The sequence below is a fragment of the Trichosurus vulpecula genome, chromosome 8 (assembly GCF_011100635.1).
Source record: "Trichosurus vulpecula isolate mTriVul1 chromosome 8, mTriVul1.pri, whole genome shotgun sequence".
In the NCBI taxonomy this organism is placed as follows: Eukaryota; Metazoa; Chordata; class Mammalia; order Diprotodontia; family Phalangeridae; genus Trichosurus; species Trichosurus vulpecula.
Window position 1 is genome coordinate 1,879,585 of NC_050580.1, and position 20,011 is coordinate 1,899,595.

Below are 20,011 nucleotides of genomic sequence, written 5' to 3' on the forward strand. Positions count from 1 at the left end.
TTTCTGAATGGACCGCTCTTTCTTGATTGCCTCTGCAGACTAATCTGGGTAGTCACTTTTGATTTCTGTCCAAATTCTATGCCCAAGACTTGGTCTTGGTGTGGCCCAGGTTCCACAACTCTGGTCTGTAAACAGTACAGATCACTAAAGGAATTTTGGCACTACTCCCCTCCCCACTTCCCCCCCCCCCCAGTCACCTTTCCTCCTAGCTACAGCTCTTCCCTGAGATGCTGATCTCCTCTGGGAATAACAGTGCAGTTCAGGCCCCCACGACTTCAGGAACAAATCATGGTAGAATGTCAGCTTGGACAAGGCAGGCAAGGCCTATTTGTTTTTGTCTTTGTCTCACCGTTGGGCCACTTAGTCCAAGTTGGCTGAATTGAGTGCCCTCCCTGCACACAGAAGTAACCTTTGACCAGCAAGGGTGCCTGGAATCATACAGGCACTGGGGTCAAACGTGAACCTTCTGGTAGAATGGGGGGCTAGGCAGGGCCTTGTGGCACTTGGGGAGGAGATCAGGAGCTAGGTCTTCCCCATGGGACCTAGCTGGCAGACTTGAAGGCCAGATCTTCATGCATTGGAAAATGCCTTTTCCTGACAAATGGGAGTACAGACTCCCCAACCAGGGAAAGACTTTAGTTTGTGAACTACTGAGCTCAGGATAGCATGATACCGGGCCTGAGCAGGGAGCTAAGGACTGGACCCGAATATCTGCGGAGGAGCCAGGACCACGTGTTCACAGTTCAGTCCTGGCTGGCCCAGCGGGGGCAGACCGATCTCTACCCTCCCCGCCCCTGACCACCTGCAAGGGCCAGTTGTCTATGTCCCCAGCCAGGGACCTCAGGGTTGGGATTCCTGTGTCCTCTGCACCTGGCCTCGGAGGGGCTCCAGGGTGAACGAGGCAAAGACATTGAGGACGGGCTGGGGTTTCAAGTTGCTCCCCTAAGGCCCAAGGAGCGGAGGGCCAACATTTCTTCCCACTTTCTAGTTCTATCCTCACCCTACCCCTCAAGTCTGGGCCGACCTGCGGCGTGCCCATTTAGACCCAGCTGTGTTTGGGGAACGTTCCGGGTGCAGGCGGTGTCTTTGGGCAGGTAGGCAGGAGCTGGGCTCAGATGCTTCGGTAGGAGTGGGAGGGGCCATTGCCTTGGGCTTTAAAAGTGAGGGTAAACTCTGCCACTTTCTTGTGTGACGTGGCATAATTCTCTGAATCTCACGTGGCTGCCTCAATTTCTCCCGATGTCAAATGGGGGAGGGGTTGAACCAGAAACTCTGCAAGAGCCTTTCCAGGCAAAACATTTCCAGATTGGGGAAGAATTTGTCCTGAGGAGGGGGAGAAAAGGGTGACCCTTGTTGGGGGGCGGGGTGCTTCCGCTGACTCTGCTTTCTCACACGGTCTCGTTGTGATTTTTTCCTTCCCAGCCCCTGGCCGAACTCTGTCGCTGGGGAAGGATGGCTAGGAGAAGAGAAGAGGGGGAGGGAGAAGAAAAAGGGGGAAGGGGGAGATAGAAAGAGGAGGGAAGGGGAGGAGATGGGGGCTGGGAGGAAGGGGAGAGGAGAGGAGGCGGACGGGGGTGGGGAGGGGAGAGGAGAAAGTGAGGAAGGGGCGGGGAGAGGGGAGGGGGCCAGGGCTGCACCCGCTCTCCCTAATGTCCCCTCCCTTCCAGAGCTAACAGATCAGGGTGCTGGGCGGGGCCACTCATCCTTCCCCTCCCTCCGCCCTGCCCCTACGCTCCGCCTGCCCGGGGCTCAGTCGGCTTGGCCCTGAGTGTGCCCGGCCGGAGCTGGGGCTGGCCAGGAGCATTGGAGCAGCCCCGAGCCCCTGTCCTGCTCCTGCTCGCCCCCGCGCTCACAATCACACACATTCGCGCGCGCGCGCGCGCACACACACACACACACACACACCACGCACGCTCATCTCCAGACTCGCTCAGGGGCAGCTCCCTCCGGGAGGGGCCAGGCGGCCGACTGTGCCCGCATCAGCCACAGGAGGGGAGGGCAGGCGGGCGGGCGGGGATGCCAGCTCGCCTTGGCCGCCAATGTTTCACTGGAGCAAGTGGAAAAAAAGGATGGGAGCGTCCGTCTCGTCCTCTGCGGGCGCCGCGGCCAAGAGGCCGGTGTTCGACGAGCGAGAGGATGGTGAGTGATCCCGGGCATCGGGCACCGGGGTAGCGGGCACTGGGCGGCGGCCGGCTGGCAGCGAGGCTCCCCGACACGTCTCCGGTATGGCTGGCCGGCTGACTGTCCCCGGCCGGGGCTGTCTGAGGCAGGGGCTTCAGCAGCGGCAGCGGAAGTGGCAGCTCTAACTTTCTTGGGCTGGGCATGTGAGAGGTCCGCTGGGGACAGAGGAAGGTATATACATTCAGCTCTTTTGTCCCCCTTCGAGTCCCAGGACCTGGGAGCACTTGGCGAAGTCTCTCTCTGTCTCTGTCTCTGTCTCTGTCTTTGTCTCTCTCTCTCTCTCTCTCTCTCTCTCTCTCTCTCTCTCTCTCTCACATATCTGTCTTTCTGTCTCTCTTTTCTCAGGCTACATCTCTCTAGCTCTCTTTTCCTCCCTCTTCTTTCTTCATCCTGCCCCCTCTGACACTCAAACCTCCTCTGCTTGAGGTAAACGGCACACAGGATGGGCCATCCTAGGTTATTTGGTAGGAGCTGACTTGCCTTGGAACTGCTGCCCTCCTCTGTCCTAGGCACACAGTCCCCACCCCCCACCCCCACCCTATTTGAGGAATTTGCTAGTGGACGCTTAGCCTTACAGACTAGTCTGTGTGGGCCAGTCCTTGAGATGTGTGGGTTCATTTAGCCCGGAGCTCTCAGAGGGGAATGAAAGCCAGGCAGTCAGCCATGGTCTGGTCTGGGTAGAAGGTCAGTTCTACTTCTCTGCCTTCACTCCATGCCTCCTGGGTCTGTATTTAGGACTGTGTATACTGCTGGCAGCATGCCTGTCATTTGTAGGCAGGGTGTCACTTTTGACGGATTGTCTGTGGAGGCAAAGCCCATTTCCAGAGCTGACTGGACTCCCTTGTCTGGGAATTCAAGGGGAGAAATCCTGTTGAGCTAGCAGTTGGGCTTTGTAAAGACAAATCTTCTTTCTCCCCATATGTGTGGAAGGAGCCTCACCACTCACCCCAGCCCTCCAGGCCAGTTTGAGCACTCTTTGGCAGATGCCTGTTGCCAAGTGAATGGACTTGGGCTCAGTTCTCATGTGTGCTTTCTCTCCCTCTTGAGTGTGAGGAGCATAAGTCAGCCTTGCCACCAGCCTGTGGAATGGCCTTGGCTTTCCCTTCCCAGATCTTTCCAACATGGTCAGGTTCCCAGGCTCATGAGCAGAGCTGAGAAGCTGGCTGTGTGTTCCACAGTGGGGCCAGGACCTGGCTCTAGTCTCTGTATCTGCATCTGCAGTGAGAGCCTGGGTACCACACGGCTGATCTGCCTCCATTTTCTGTCTTTGCCATTTAGATAAATAAATGAACTTTCATCACTGGCAGGCGAAGTGAATTCAGCATCATAGCAAGTCACATTGGCTGCATCTGCTTTTGCCAACCCATCCTCAACCTTTCCTGAAACTTCCCTGGGTCTGAATTGTATCCAATGCTAATAGTCAGCAACCATTTACTAAGTGCCTACTATGTGCCAGGCACTTTCCTAAGATTTGAGGTTAAGGCAAAAGACATCCCATGCTCACAAAGAGCTCACATTTGAATGGGGCATTCATCATGCAAACAACTAGGTACAAAGGAGAGATACACTGGATAAATCGGGGATACTCAGCAGAAGGGGGACCCTGGCATTAAAGAGTCTCTGAAAAGGCCTCTTTGAAGGTACTATTTTAGTGGGGAGTTGAAGGAAGCCAGGAAGCCCAAGGCTGGGAAGAATAGGTGCCTGAGGAGACTGGGTTGGATGCCAGGGCCAGGGGAGCCATGGTGCCTTCTGTTTCCCATCTAGGAATGTTCAAGTCCCACATTCCAAGCAGGGAGAGGAATCTAGCCCCTTCAGGCTCCCAGACTAGCACCTCAAACAGGACAATAGAAATTGCAGTTTAAATGAAAAGGGGTCGCATCATGCTTTTTTTTGGACATTTCTCAAAATAGTTAACATCCATAGTGTTCATGTGCAGGCGTCTGGAGGAGCTGGGCTGGGCTGTCCTCCTTCATCAGAGCCTCCTGTCAGTGGGAAAGAAGGCCAGCTCTTTGATTCTGATAAATAAGAAATTAAAGGAAATAAATCAAGGGCCAGCGCTACTTTTGGTAAAGTCCGGAATACACAGTGGGGTTTATTCCAAGCAAAAACATGAAGGTGACGTGCGGTTTGTGTTAGAGCCAAGGGGTCACACAGGAGGGGTGACTGCCCAATGTCCTAGTCAGGCAATCAGTCAGTTAATGAGCACATACTACATGCCAGGCACTGATTGAAGCTGGAAAGCATGTTAAGGATCACCTGTTGGAGGGCCCACCAAGAGGTCTTTATCCTAAAGGCCAGAAGTCTCTGATATGTCATCTCATACAGGCAGATTTTTGCTATAGGACCAACGATATCTGGTGTGTTTCCAAAGGATGACGGACAAGAAAGTGGGGTAGAGAAAGGGAGACCCATGGCAGGTTCTCTTGAAGGAGAATGAGATTAGGGTAAGAAGAGCTGGATGGGAATCCTGGCTCTGCCCGTCACTCAGGATGGGTGCACTTTGGGCAAACCATTCCTCTTGGGGCTGTCAGTCTCCAGAGATCCATGATGCCCGGAGGGCCAGTCACTGCACCCTTCCCCCCAGGAAGAAGAGGACAGAGACAAATGATTGATCTCTACTGAACAGGCAGGAAGCAGAGCTCGAGTTGGTTAGGGAAAGAGCTCCCAGAAACTCTTCCAAGTCCAGAACAGCAAAGCAGGTCTAGGCATTGATGGTGGTGAGAAGTGTTTACCTTTGCATATTAACCTCAGAGGCAGTTAACAGCCAGAATTAATTGACTTAACACAGAGACTATTTTCCACCGTTTATGAGCCAGAATTTTTCTCCCTATGCAGCAGTGTGTTATGTTCCAGAACATAGGAATTCATTAAGAAAACAAAAAGATGATGGAGCCATAGAGTAATGTTTGCTGCCGAATTTGTGAATTAACTTTTCGTTGCACTTTTCATCTTTGTTCAGTCATGTCTGACTCTTTGTGACCCTATTTGGGGTTTTCTTGGCAGAGATACTGGAATGTTTGCTATTGCCTTCTCCAGTTCATTTTACAGTTGAGGAAACTGAGAGGAGCAGATTCACACAGCTAATGAGTGTCTGAGGCTGGATTGGAACTTGGGAAGATGTGTCTTCCTGACTCCCGGTCCAGCCCTCTCTCCGCTGAGCCACTTAGCTGTCCACTTTTGTTCCCATTAGGCTGCAGATTTTCCAGCTCTCTGAATTCTGTATTAGGCCTGGGCTAGTGGGTGCTGAAATCACCAGGAAAAGTTAGGAACACTGCACATTGCAGGCCCTGCCTGCGCTCTGCCCTCCACAATCCAAACTCCACACTGCGCTCCTGGGCCTGGCAGCTGAGCGCAGGATGTTGGGGCTGAAATTCTCACAGCCACATGGTAACTAGAGAGCTTGGCCTGTATTATATAATGGGCTTGGAAAAAGGATAAGAAACAGAAATTGGTGATTGGTGAAACAGCTCCAGGCAGTCAAGCCTGGTAGCAGCGGCAATATTGGTCAGTCACCCACAGGTGCTTGTACAAAGTGCAGTCTTGACAAGTGGATTAAAGGCCATGGAGGGACAGAGATGCTGTAATGTGTGAGATCAATCAAACGAGCCTCCTTTGGAAACCTGTTAGAGAAGGGAGGGAAGGGTCTGTATATTCAATGAAGGACCCACCGGCCAGAGCTATTCTCCTCTATTTTCCATTAATAACGTTTAACTTGGTGTTGTGAATTCACCAGCTCTCCCTTATGACTATTTTCTTTTTCAATATTGCTTCTGAGGATATTTCAAGCAGTCCTACTGTTGTGCGGCTGTACTTGCCTTTACCGGTTCCAACTGGTTGCCATGGAGACCTCTGAGACCTTGTGACGATTTTCTTAAATAAAAAAGCCAATTAATGTTTCAAATTGAGTACATGAGATTTATAAAAAATGAGGAGGAAGGTAATTTAACCAAGCGCCAGGTGAATTTAGCTTGAAAAAAACTGAGTGTGAGCATTCACGGCTCTTGGTGTCCTTGGTGACCACAGCAGCCAAGTATGAGGGGACTGCCTTCCTTTGACCAACCGTGAGGCATGTTCCTCCAGGTCCAGCCTGGGTGCAGAGTCACCATGTGCTTCTTCAGTGGGGGCCCCAACAAACACCTCCTTCCCCTGAGATTCAAGGTCCCTGCCTCCTGTAAGCCAGCAGAGCTGCTGCTGTAATAAACTTTTGCATGAATATCCAGACAAATGCTGGTGGGATGTCAGATCTGGGCCATTGAGCGCCACCCCCTCCCACAGCTCTAGGGGTCTCTGGTCCTGAATCTTTGGTGTTCCCTGAGACCCAAGCGCAGAATGAGAAGAATTCAGCTCCTCAAGCATGGTTTTATTGATGGATTTTGATGTTATTGTCTAACTATTCCCCAATGTGCCCTCCTCTCTTCCCCCCTAATATCTTCATATTTTAAAAAGTGAAACAATTAAGTAAAATTATTGAATGGACCTGTTGCAAGTGACGAGGAGTTCCATGCCCACAGTTTGCTGCATCAGCCCTGTGGAGCCAGCCGGCCGTGGCCACTGGATGTGAACTCTGTTGTCTCAGGGTTGTTTCTTTTTTTAAAAGTTATTTCAGCTGCTGTGTGTCTTGTTCTTGGGGCTCTGCGTTCTTTACTCTGCACCTGCATATCCAAGTCTTCTTGAGTTTCTCCGAGTTTTTTTTGGAGTGGGGAAGGCAGGGCAATTGGGGTTAAGTGCCCAAGGTCACACAGCTAGTAAGTGTGTCAAGTGTTTGAGGCCAGATTTGAACTCAGGTCCTCCTGACTCCAGGGCCAGTGCTCTACCCACTGCACCACCTCGCTGCCCCTCTTTGAGTTTTTCAAAGTCATTATGTCTTGTGGCAGAATGATATTCCATTGTACTCCTATGCCATGCTTTGTTTAGCTGGTCTATGCTCATTTTCTTATACAATTCAAAATTTTTTTCCACACTATTGGGTTGGACCAATTAATTGTCCTGTGGACAGTGTATCACTATGCCCATCTTCTTGCAGACCCTCCAGCATCTGCTCTTTCTGTCTTTTTCAGTTTGCTGGATGTGAGGTAATGCTTCCGAGTAGATTGAGTTTATATTTCTCTTCTAATTAGTAGAAAAGCAGAGATACTCAACACATTCCTTGTATGCTATAACTCCTCACTGAAATGTTCAATACAGGAAACATGAGCAAAGGGTAAAAATCCATCTGGAGACCAAGAATATCAAAGAACAATCATAGAAATAATAAAATTTTGAAGAGAGTGAAAAGAATGAGACATGTAGGTATATCATTGTTTGGAGGAAAATTATCTACAGGTACATATTAATAAAACAGAGATTAATGAATTAAGCATGAAGTTTTTGAAAGTAGCCCCACGTTAGCCCCACACCATGCAGAAAAGAAGAAATTTTGAAAATCTAAGGAGAAATTGATAAACCTGAAAATAAATGCATTAAAGGATAAAACTAAGTTTTTTAAAGTAACTAACAAGTGATGATAAATGATTGTGAGTGTACCTAAAAAAGAAAAAGTAAACCCAAATTACCAAACTATCAGGAAAGTGAATTCACAATGAAAAAGAAGACAATGATCCAAAACCATCATATACAATTGTTAGCAAAACTGAGAATTTAAAGGCAATAGGTGGCTACCTGGAAAAATATAAAATGCATTAACAAAACAGAAAATAGAGAGAGCACAACTCAACCTCAGTGGCAGCCCAGAAAGTTCTGATTTCCTGGGCCTAGATTTTTGGGCGAGGCTTTCTTTGCTGTTGAGTTGTGCCCCACAGCTTCCTGGGACCCTCAAGTCTCTTCTAGAATTCCCATATTTGGAACCATCCATATTGGAAACCTTACCTCATGTAACATCATCACTGTGATATCAGAGGTAAGAAGAGAATCAGATGAATCTGAAAGAGACACCTCCTTGGCCCTGTTGTGCATCATGGGGCAAGCCAGTTCTGTGGGACAGCCTGGGTGTCTGACGCTGAAGGTCAGAGCAGCGACCAAGAACCGAGCATGTCTAGAGGGCCAGGGTTGGAAGGAATCTCTTATCAGGATTCCCCCTTCCCCCTTCTTCCAGCCCCAAAGATCATCTCATGAGGTTGTCATGCCCCCTTCCAGTGCTGAAATCTCTTCTGTGATCCCTGACAAAACTTCACCATTCAAATCACATTCAGAATTGATACCAGCACATTAGTAAGACCAAGTCATTCTTTAATAGTAAATTGGTTAGAGGATAAGAGTAGTTATCAAAAAAAGAAATGAAAACTGTCAACAAAAATATGCAAAAAAGATAAAATCACTAAGAATTACTTTATTGAGCCTCTGTGTGCCAGGCGCCGTGTCGGGTGCTGTGGATGTCAGACAAAAAGTGAAAAACAGCCCCTGTGCTCAAGGACTTTACATTTTGGGAGGGTACAACTTATGCACAGATGAATGAATATCAGATGAGAGAAAACTGGGGGAAGGGGGAGGATCAAGGACTCAGGATCATTGTTTTCTAGCTGGAAGGGACCATTGTGACCATGTAAGTCTCTCATTTTACCAACCCAGTCTGAGAGAAGTTAAGTGAATTAGTCAAGGCAGGCACCCGCACTGGTGGAATTTGAACTCAGGTCCAAGAACTCACCTAGCCAGACTTTCCACTGTCTCGCACTGCCTTCTGAAGGATGTAGCACCTGAGATGAGATGAGATAAAGGGAAGTGGAGACCTGAAAGGGGGCCGTGGGAGGGTGGGATGTGAGCTTCTGGTTGGGCTGGACTATGGAGCAGAACAAAGCATGATAAACCTGGAGAGAAAGTTGGGTGGGAGGCACGTTCAGGAAGGGCTCCAAGCACAAAGTGGAGCAGTTTGTATTTGACCTTGGGGGCCCCAAAGATTCTGGAGGGAGAGAGTGGCCTGGGCAGAACTGTGCTGCCCGAGCACCAGCAGAGCAGCCTCTGGCTGGGGAGCGGCCTCTGGCTGGGGAGCGGCCTCTGGGTGGGGAACAGCCAAGGTGACCACGGCAGTCCAGGGAAGAGCTTCTTTGGGCTGGGTGGGGCACATTTGGGCACACTCAATTTGAGTGGATATCCAGGCACCTCTTTGAAAAGGGATGTCAACAACATCTGGCTGAAAAAAGAGGATCACTATAGGTGTACCCGCTTCCTCCCCAGGGTGGTGGTGAGAGGGGCCAGGACCTATTTAAATGTGAAATGTTCGTTCCGTCAGATGAGCCAGTGTCTGCTTTTCTTTCCAAGCCCTGTGTATAGATAGACACAGTGTCTTTGGAAAATGTCACTGCATTTTCCTTGGTGCCCCTGTTAGGCAACAATCTGTGTCCTCTGAAGCCCTGGACATCACCTCCCCAGCTGTGCGGTGGAGGTCAGAAACTGTCTCCCAGCCCCTAGCGGTCTGAGGTGGAGGAGGGCCCCCTTCCCACCCGTATTCCTGAAAACGCATGGGAAAGAATGAACTTACTGACAGTCCACTTTTTTAGCATAGCACATTTCAGCTCCATCTTAGAGCTGTCCATCTGGATGTGCATTTTAGAATGCTAAAAATAAGCCTCTTTTTCTTAAAAAAAATTAGCCAACTATTTCAGAAATAATGTCAGAATTTGGCAGTAGCTTTGTCTCAGGTCTGAAGAAGAGAGTGGGGCATGTGGGGTATTGGCTAGAGTGCAGGACTTGGAGACCTGGGTTAAAATCCTTCCTGTCGCATTTACTGCTCTATTACCCTGTGCTGGTCAATCGATGTCTCTCAGCTTGTTTCTTCTTCTGTAATATGGGGATACCAATGTTGATAGTACCTTCCTTAGGACTTCTGAAATGTCCATCATTATTAATGAGTGATGCTTTGGGAGACCAGATTTTATCACAGCTCAGAGCCTGCAGAACAGGTGTGAGATCACACTTCCTGTTTTTCATACAACTTGGGCCAGAGAGGCCCACGGGTGGTGAAGGTTGTGAAGGAGCCCAGGCTGGTTAGAGCCCGGGTCATGTGACTCCCAAACCAGTGCTGATAAAAAGTTGGGAGAGTGATCAAAAACACAACAATGCTCTCCTGGTTGCCCTAAGTGCGCACAGCCACAGGGCTTCCCGGACGCTCTCCTCTGAACCTTGGCTCCTACCAGCCTCTCTGGGATCATCTTTGAGGTTTTCTGGAGTCTCCATGTCATCTCCCCACTGGACCTGCCCTTGAGGAGGCCCCAGGGACCATGTTCTTGCCTTTCTTTGTACCTTTTCATAAATGGTGTTTAATTTGACTCCATGTACATCTTCTTCGTGGCCCAGAGATGACCAAAGGATCTTGAAAATGTCCCCAGAAGAGCCCAGGCCCAGGAGTATCCTGAACCTGGGTGGACTGGCCAGCCCAGGTGAAGGAGGCAGGCTTGTTCCCAGAAGCTGACCTCAGATAAAGGATTCTGTCCCACAAAGATGCTCCTGAAAGCCATCTGCTCTGTCTGAAAGGGGGTTCAATCTTTACTGGTGGAGGCACTACCTGGCCTGATGACATCAACATCAGAGGTTTTCTCTGGGTCCCTGCCCCCTCCCTGCCGTCTCCCTGTGCCTCAGTTCCTCATTGCCCAAGGGAAACTTTTGGCCAGGATAGCCTAAGTTTCCTTCCAGCTTGAGAGCTTGCATCCCTCATGGTTTCATGACTGTTCCACAAGGGCTATTCTTTCTTCATGCCTGTTCCTACACTTCTTCCCTTTTGTCTGTCTTGTCTGACCATTCCTCCTCTCTCATTCTCATCTTCCCAGAGAGATCATTCACTCCCTGACAACAGAGATGGTCTGCTTACATCCCCAGAGACAGAAAAGCCCCGTAACCCAATCCATCGTATCAGGGGAGTTTCCCAAAAGTTAAGGCAACTTTGGGCATCTGACTGCTTGCCAGAAATTTTGGCTTCATCTCAGATCAGAACTGTCAGAGTGACCCCCAAGCTCCAACTCTCCTGATCTGCACAGATATGGTAGGGACTTTTTAAAGGCCTTTTGCTGCAGAATCCTCTTGGTGGGGGTGTGCTCTCTCCAAGGCAGGATGTTTTGGAGATCACATCCCACTCCCTTCTCAGGATTGCTATTTATTTACCTGTACCTAGGGAAAGAAAGGACAGAAAAGCCTTCCAGGGGCTCATGTCCCAGCTGCCAGGCACTCATGGCTCTCATCATTTTGGGGGAGAAGCAGGGGAGAGTGTGAGGGGAGAAGAATCCCCTGCCCTTCTTGTAGGAAGGAAGGAGAAGTGATGAAAAGTGCTGGGCACATCCCCAAAGAGGCAGAGCCAGTTTTCCACAGTTCTCCATCTTTTAAAAATTAATTTTTATTTTGCAAATGAAGATTTGCCTTCTCTCCTTCTCCATCCCTCCTTCCCCCAATTAAGAAAGCAAGAAAAATAAAACCTCTTTTATAAATGTGAGGTCAAGCAAACCATGCATTGGCTGTGTCCCAAAATAAAATGTCTCCAACTGCCCCAACTCCATCCGGCCTCTGTCAGGGGTTGGACAGCCTGTGTCGTCATGAGTTCTCTGGACTTCTGGTTCGTCGTTGTGTTGATCAAAATTCCTAAATCCCTGCTTGTGGCCCACAAAGCCAGTGAAGCTTCCTGGTGGGGTTGTTCTTCCTCTTACGCAGTCAGCCGGGGTCCCAGGGGCATGAGGGGTCACTGCATCACCCCCAGGTTCATTCATCTTCAGTCCCGAGGCTGGGCACGTGTCCAGGCCCATGGGCAGTGCCCCTTTGGGGCAGAGGTCTTGCCCCATAATATCATCAAGTGTATTGGGTGACTCACCTCTTTCTGCATGGCACTTGTGTTCATTAATGAAATGCTGATGCTATAATGGCATTTATATTTAGTATTTTATGGTTCATTATACACGTTATTTCTTTGGTTTGGAAAGGATATCAGGCCACCAAAAACTCTGAAAACCCGAGAAACTCCCCTCCACCACTGTCCTTACAAGCAGCTGTCCATCCTTTGCTTGGATCCCTCCAGCGACAGGGCTCCAACTACCTGTGGAGGCAGCCCAGGCTACTTCGGGTACGAAGTGTTTCCTCTCATCAAACTGAAATTTGCTTTCTTCCCCGTGTTCCTCCTGTGCCCCGGGGGTCCCTACACCCCTCCTAAATTGTCTCGTCTCCTTTGATTTTCCTCCATCTTTGCCGGATGCCCTCCAGCTTGTCAAGTTCTCCCCTAAAGGTAGTTTGCAGAGTGGCCACAGTCTTGCCCACATGTGCTGACCGGGGCAGAGTGCGGGGGAAGCCTTGGCTTTCTTAGTGCAGCCTAAGCTCTCATTCCCCTTCTTGCCTGCCACATCGCATTGTTGTTTCTTATTGAGCTTCTAGTCCACTCAGACCCCCGGATCTGTTTCCCCTGCCCTGCCCTCTTTGACTTGGGCAGTTGATTTCTTGAATGCAGCAGAAGACTTACATTTATCTCGTGTCATCTTGTTCTGTCTTCATCCACTGTTCTAACCTGCCAAGATTGTTATGATCTAAACATCTTCTGATGTGCTAGTGACCTCTGCTTGCTTCGGGTCACACACTCGTGATGCGCGTGCCATTTCTGCCTCTGTCTACATCACTGATTAAAATGTTCCAAGTGAAGGTTCCCAGAGCAGTCCGCTGGGGGCCTCCTGCTATGTTGGTGTGGCGATGTTGATGACTCTTTGAAGGCAGCCACCTTAACTGTTCTGAAAACACTTGAAGGAATTAGGTGCTGTACTCAATCAAGCAGTCAAAAAATCAGCATGTGTTTATTAAGCACCTGCTGGGTGCTCTGCCCTCCAGGAGCCTGCATTCTATCAGAAACATGGTCTGAACTCAGGAGACAACGCAAGAAGCACTTACACTTTCTGCCTGCTGGGGTCTGGCCACTCTGCTCCACACGTCTGTCTTGAAAGCTTGCTCTGTCTGCATGAGCCTTGCCAGGGATTGTGGTCAAGTTCACTGGCCTCTTGTTTGTAGACTCTCTCCCCTTTTACTGTTTTATTTTGGCTCTCCAGGATGGTCTTTGCCCGTGGCTTCTCTCTCACTTGCCACATTCTTCTACATGTCCCTGGCAGTGACTGCAATCATATCTTTCCCCCCAGACCCTGAAGACATCTGCCGGGAGACTTGAATCCACCCAGGGCATTCAGGTGCTCCTTAGTTGAGGGCTTAGCTCCTCTTAGCCAATTTTGTTCTGCTCTTTGGCTCACAGACGATTCTTGGCAGGGAAAACAGAAGTGACTGGAGCAGTTTTGCCTTTTCTCTGGCGTCTTTTATTAGCTTCTCCTGAACCCTTCTTCAGAACCCCTCTGTCCTCCATTGAGCTGAAGGAGCTTCCTCCTGTTGGAGATCCTCTGAGGTCCTCTACAGCCCGAGTTCCTTCTGAGCTCTCACAGGACCTAGCTGCGCCTTTGGGTGCTCCTGTTGCCTTCCCTTGTGCTTTCATCTCCGACAAGTTTCTGGACCCTCCGAGAGAGGTAAGGAGAGCATTTTTATTGCCATTTTGCTGATGAGTTAGCTAAAGCTAAAAGGATCCTTGTCTTGCCCCAGGCCAAATGGTTTTATGACCATGAATCCACCTTCGAGAAGTTTGGGGGGATTTCCTTTCTGTGGCCATACTTTGGAAGGATGCTTCTCGTAGAGGCACTTGGTGGTCCTCATTGCTCCGTGTATAAAGGGCTGCATTGTACAGAAGGGGGAAAATGCTGGGGTTGGAGTCAGGACTTTGTGGTCCAGGGCAAGGCTTCCTTGCTGGGAGCCTCGAAGTCTCCTTATGTGCCCCATGAGGGACAAGGACCTAGCGACCTCTAAATGCTTTTGTTACTATCCTAGGATTTGTCGAGCTCTGACTACTGCTATTGGGGGCTTCAGTTTCTCTTCTCCATTCCCACCCATCATCCCCATCGCTACCAAAAGAATCTTCCTGGAGCCCAAGGCTGATCACACCAGTCCCTCCTCAAAGACTTAGTGGCTCCCACTGTCCCCAGGATCAGTTATAACCTTCTAGCTTTCACTCATCTTTCCAGCCTCATTTCACTCTCCTCTTCATGAACCCCACCTTCCCACCAGAACAGTCTGCCTGATTTTGACATTCCATTGGCCACCTTCATACTTTTTTCCCTAGCCAACCTCTATACTCAGGATGCTCTCTATCATGTCTCCCTCTCATTTTCTCCTTTCTGGGGTCATACACTGCACCCATGCAGTCAGATGTCATACTCTTGTTATCTGGTCACCTCCTCTATGAAGGCTTCCTTGACCCCCCCAGGCATTAGTGCTCCCTGCCTACTTATCTATGCCTGTGTGGTAGAGTGTGAGCCCCTCAGAGCAAAGATTGTTTCATGTTTGCATTATGTCCCCAGCATATAGCACAGGGCCTGGCACAGAGGGGGCACCTAATACAATTTATTGATTTCATTGAATATGAATCCTGTGGTACTGAGGGGAGCTGCCATACTGATGAAATTATGGCTCTTTTGTTTTGTTTTTTCGTTTTTTGGCAAGGCAATTGGGGTTAAGTGACTTGCCCAAGGTCACACAGCTAGTAAGTGTGTCAAGTGTCTGAGGCTGGATTTGAACTCAGACCCTCCTGATTCCAGGGCCAGTGCTCTACTCACTGTGCCACCTCACTGCCCCAATCATGGCTCTTTTGAAACAAATTTAGAGGCAATGAGATGCGGCCGTGAGTAGAGGGCTGGACTTAGTCAAGAAGGCCAGAGTTCAAATCCTGCCTCAGACAACTGCTAGTTGTGTGACCCTGAATGAGTCACTTAACCTTCTTCAGCCTCAGTTTCCTTATTTGTAAAATTGAGATATTGGTCCCTTCCAGCTCCAAATCTATGATTTTAGCATCGAAATTCATTTCAGAGACACAAGTCTTTCTTTACACTGACATTTCTCCTCACCTTCCCACTCTGTGGCATCTTTACTACTGTCCCTTGCAAATGAAGTCATTTGCCTGCTGTGGTGTTTTCAATTGAAGCTGCCTGAGGAGAGTGGGAGGGGTAAATGCTGGACTTGGGCTGGGAAGGGAAGTGGCTAAAGATTTTGGCATTAAAGATACACATTTGAAAAAAGGTCGTACAAAAATGTACACCTTGGATACGCCCCCTGCCCCAGCTTCCCCCGCCCCCAACACATTGTACTGGTAGAAATAAAGAAAGAAGTTACTTCTGAAGTGACCAACAGGGCTACTGACCAGTGAGCTTTCCACTTTATTATCGTTGTTTCGGTCATGTCTGACTCCTCCTGACCCCATTTGGGGTTTTCTTGGCAGAGATACTGGAGTGGTTGGCCATTTCCTTCTCCAGCTCATTTTACGGATGAAGAAACTGAGGCAAACAGGGTGAAGTGACCTGCCCAGGGTCTCACAGTAAGTGTCTGAGGCCAGATTGGAGCTCACAAAGATAGGTTTCCCTGACTTCAGGCTTGGCGCTCTATCCGCTGCTTCGCCACCTAGCTGCTTTTCACAGACAAGCTCGAAGATTTTCCTGGAGCTGTCCAGCTGTGGATCGGCTGCCTTGGAGGAGATTGTGAGCTTTTTCTCCCTTGAGGTCTTCCAGCTATGGCCAGTTGGGCAGTTTGAGGGCCCAGAGTCTTGTTCAGATGTAGTTTGAACTGGATGGATGAAGGAATAAACAAGTGTTTGTTAAACTCTGTGTGCCTGCCAGGCACGAGGGGCTCAGCCCTGGGGGCACACGTAGGAGAGCAGACGGTCTCTGCCCTCCAGGAAAGCATCCTGTTGGGGGGGTGGGGAGGGAGCCTTGTGGGCTGGTGGCCCAAGAGAGGAGTTTTGGCTGGGAAGTGCCAGTGATGGTGAGAGGAGCCACAGGGCAGTTGATTTGATGTCATTGGTAGTGGCGATTTGATTATTGTTCTCAAATTAGGAGGTGGAAAGTGTGTGTGGGGGGTGGGGGTGGGGGCGGTGGGGGCAGGCTTCTGGATGGCTTCTGAGGTCCCTTCCAGTTCTGAGATCCTCGGAGTCTGTGATACTTTCTCCTTTCTCTCTCTCTCCAGTTTCTTTCTTTTCCTCTCCCTGCCCAACTTCACTGTCACCTAATCTCTGATAATGTGTTAACTGCTAATAGAGTATAGTGAGAATGGCTTCCCAGGGAATTCATGGTTGCATTTTACGTCTTCATTTGCATGGATTTCTCCTACTCTGTGTTCTCATCAAACAGACTGGTTTTCATCCTTACCCAGACTGCCATAAAATGCTACAGCAATGTCAACCAGAGAAACCCTGCACCCCCACCAGGAGAATGTAGGCCCCCTGGGGCAGGGCCTTCTGCATTATTGCGTTTTACCCCCATTGCCTAACACAGTGCTTGGCACACAGGAGGTGTTCAGTCAATATTCATTGGATTGAATTTACAACTGTCTGTCGTTTAGGTTTAGCCCCAAGGGATCCTGCTTCATAGGGTGATTGTTGCCACATTTTAAAAACGAGTTTCTTGGTCTTGGCAAAATTATCAAGGAACAAACAAATCACAGGAACTGAAGGGAAAACAATGACTACTCCCTTTTGTTTTTATACCACCCATATTTTACAATACGTCCCTTCCCCTTCCAGATAAAGTAGCAAAAGTGACCCAGAGGTCACTGACTTCCACCCTCCTGGACAAGGTTCCACACCTGTGGCCCTGAATTCTGCAAGGAAAGAGGTAGGAGGAGGCACCTTCTTATCCCTCTACCCTGGGCTTAACCCAGGCAAGCAGAAGAACTACTGTTATTTCCAAGATCGTGTCAGCGTTAGCGTTTGAGTTGGTTTCCCAGCCTTTTCTTCACTCAGCATCAGCTTCTCCAAGTCTCCCTGTGATTCTCCATGTCCTTCATGCTCATTACCTCTTACGGGGCAGTCATATTCTGTTACACTCAGGTGCCGCCACTTATTTAGCCATTCCTCAGCTGATTGGAATTGATTTGTTCCCCATGATTCTCTGCTATAAATGTTTTCACATCTATGTAACACTAGAAGCCAAAAGGAGGGGAGTAGGTTTGGCTTTCTTTTCGCCTTTGGATCCTTTGGGGAAGATGCCTAAGAGAAAGCCCAGGAAATTTCAAGACACAACTCTTGAATTTTTGAAGCAAAATGGGAATAAGCTGAGCTGATACATCAAGATATAGATTTTGGTGCATGAGGGAGAGAGCAGGTTTGTTGGGGATCCAGGAATGCCCACACGAGAAATGCTCACTTGCAACACAGTTGAGTTCTCACTGAGTGTGTACTTCATTAAATGGTTGGGTTCAACATAAACAGGTCTCGATCAAGGCAAGTGAAAAAGCATTTACCAAGTACCGACTATGTGGGAGGCACCGTACTGGGGACACAAAGGCAAAAAGCCGTGCCTGCTCCCAAGGTGCTCATGGTGTAATGATTGGATGGTATAAGGGCTTTGAGATTACTTTAACATCAGTCCTTTCCTGACAATGCCATATAGTTATGGATCATGGAATACTCAGCCCTCCAGGTATCACATTTTCAGGAGACCCAAAGTGGGATGGAGAGGGGCTTGGTGGGTGCAGCAGAATACTAAAGGTGGCTATCATGGAGAAGTGTTTTGGAAGGACTGGCAAACTCGAGACCACTCAGAGAAAGCAGCCAGGATCCCAGGAGAGCTTTGGGGGCCTGTGGTCACTCCACATGAAGATGACCACAACGATGATGATGTCCATTCTCCCTGCTTCAAGGCTTGCCCTCACCTTACGAATGGGGAACTTGTATAAAGGTTGCCCCTTTCTGCTTCTCCCCCTTCCCCCAGCCATTGGGCCCATATGCTTTATGTTTTATTAGTTGAAGAACGTAAGGGGAGGGAAAGAGAAGCTCAAGGAGAGAAACTGATGGTGCTGCACCTTAGACACAGTAGGTTCTAATGGTTTTAGTCTCTGATGTCTTGATTTTGCCTCCTAAGGCTACACTAATTAGCCGCAGGGCAAGCTGTGCCAGATCCCTGAGCCAAGAAGAGACTTGGACCAGGGGATATCCAAGTTCTCTCCACCCTTTGATCCCGTGACCTATCTGAGCTGCAGTGTCTTCAGCTGTAAAAAGGGGAGAGGAGTGTTTGCTTGACCACCTGTCAGACCCCTAAGAGAACTAAGGGATCAAATAAGAAGTGCTCTCCCCTTTTAAAGGTTGATGCATTAATCTCTATGCCTTCTTCACTTCCAAAAATCGCCGTCCCCATCCTGTACCCAGCGTGGCAGCCTGATAATGAAGCATTTAAAAAAAAAGGGAGTCAAGCTAACCAATCCATCACTGACTGAGAGCATGTGCAGTACTTCACACCCACAGACCCCGCCTTCCTTTGGGGCCAGCTTTGGTCATTGCACTGAGCAGTGTCGAGCTGGCTTTCTGTTCTTGTTGCTGTTTGTTTGCTCCTCTTTCCAGTTTTCATTCTAGTCCTAGTGTGCACTTCTTGAGGGAGGTGTCTGTTTCATTTTTGTCTCTGTACCTGTACCTGGCACATGGTAAGCACTTATGAATATTTGTCGATTGATTGATATTTTCGTCACTTTACCCTCTTAGCTTTTGTTTACACTTTTATATTTTCAGGGGTCTCACAGCTTGCATTCTGCATCTCCAGGGTTACTATGAGTGGATGCTTTGTAAACCTTCAGCTCAGGAGAATCTGCATGAATCATTGGGCTCGCCTTTAGGAGCCAGTGAGACGTTGTACGCAGAGGGCTCTGTAACCACAAGGACTCCAAGGAAGGGGATCTTCACTGGTGTCATTGTTCATAAAATGACTTAGTTTCAGACTTCTGCTCCCCCCTGGTCCAGGGAAGCCTGGGCTCCAGCCGAGAAGCCTCCTGTCAGGGACGGCACATTGGCGGGTGTAGACCGAGACTGAAGCCCAGGGATTCTCCTTCCTTTCACCCAGTTTTCAGCACCAGCTGGTGCCATGGCTGGGTGTGTGAAGATAAACCCCCAATCTTCCCAGACCTCTGGGAAACTATCGTCTACTTGGGATGGGATCTATAATGTAGATAAACATAAGTAAATGCAAGGTAGTATGGGGAGGGAGAGAGAGCACTAAGGCGTGGGGGAATCGAGCAATTGTTTGCAAAGAAGCTTGTACCTCAGCTATTCTAAGAGGTAGAAATGAAGGAGTGCATACTAGGCATAAGGGAGAGTCATGCAAAGGCGTGATGACTGGAGATTCTGAGTTTGGGGAACAGCTAGTATGGCTGGCTGGAAGGTGGAGCATGGGAAGAGTAATATGAAGGAAGACTGAAAAGGTTGGCAGGTGACAGGTTGAGAAAGGCTTTGAAAACCAAATAGAGTCTGAATGAATGACTGAAGAAACATCTATTAAATGCTTGCTAGAGCCTAGCATCTTACCAAGTGCTAAGGATATAAACATAAACGCAATACGATCCCTGTCCTCAAGGAGTGGACATTCTAATGGGGGAAGATCATGCAGAGGGAAGTGATGGGCAGGGCGCAACGTTAGCTAATCAATGGACCCTTTCCAAGAACGGTCATATTGATTTAATTCCTGTTCTCAGTTGGAAAGTATTGGAGGTGGGTGGGGATGGGATAGGGTGTCATGGTGTGGAGAGGATGGGGAATAGACTTCACCAGCTTGGATCTGGGGGAGATCTGGCCAAAGCTCCCCAGCCCTGGCGGTCAGAGCCTAGTCTTGGTGGACAAGGAAGCGGTTGTAGCATGAGCCACATGGAATCCCGTGGTAACAGGGAGCAGTCCAACGTTTCTGAGCAGAGGAATGATGTGATCCTACCTAGATGTTAGCAGGATGATGTTGGCAGCCATATGAAGAGTGGACTGGAGGCAAATGAGGAGACTCCTGCAATCCTCCAGAAGAATAATGATGAGGGGAGGAATGAG

General features: G+C 49.1%; 1 protein-coding gene across 2 annotated transcripts in view; it reads left to right on the top strand.

The window, feature by feature from the left end:
- The first annotated feature begins 1,772 nt into the window (after window positions 1–1,772).
- The window catches only part of STK32C (serine/threonine kinase 32C), a 216,547-nt gene continuing 198,308 nt past the window's right edge, over window positions 1,773–20,011 (top strand). Inside the window, exon 1 of one of the 2 annotated variants that reach the window (XM_036737255.1) lies at window positions 1,773–2,139. In XM_036737255.1, coding sequence (XP_036593150.1) covers window positions 2,040–2,139 — 100 coding nt within the window. In that variant the 5' untranslated portion in view covers window positions 1,773–2,039. The remainder of the gene's footprint in view (window positions 2,140–20,011) is intronic. The other variant, XM_036737256.1, reaches the window with a different exon arrangement.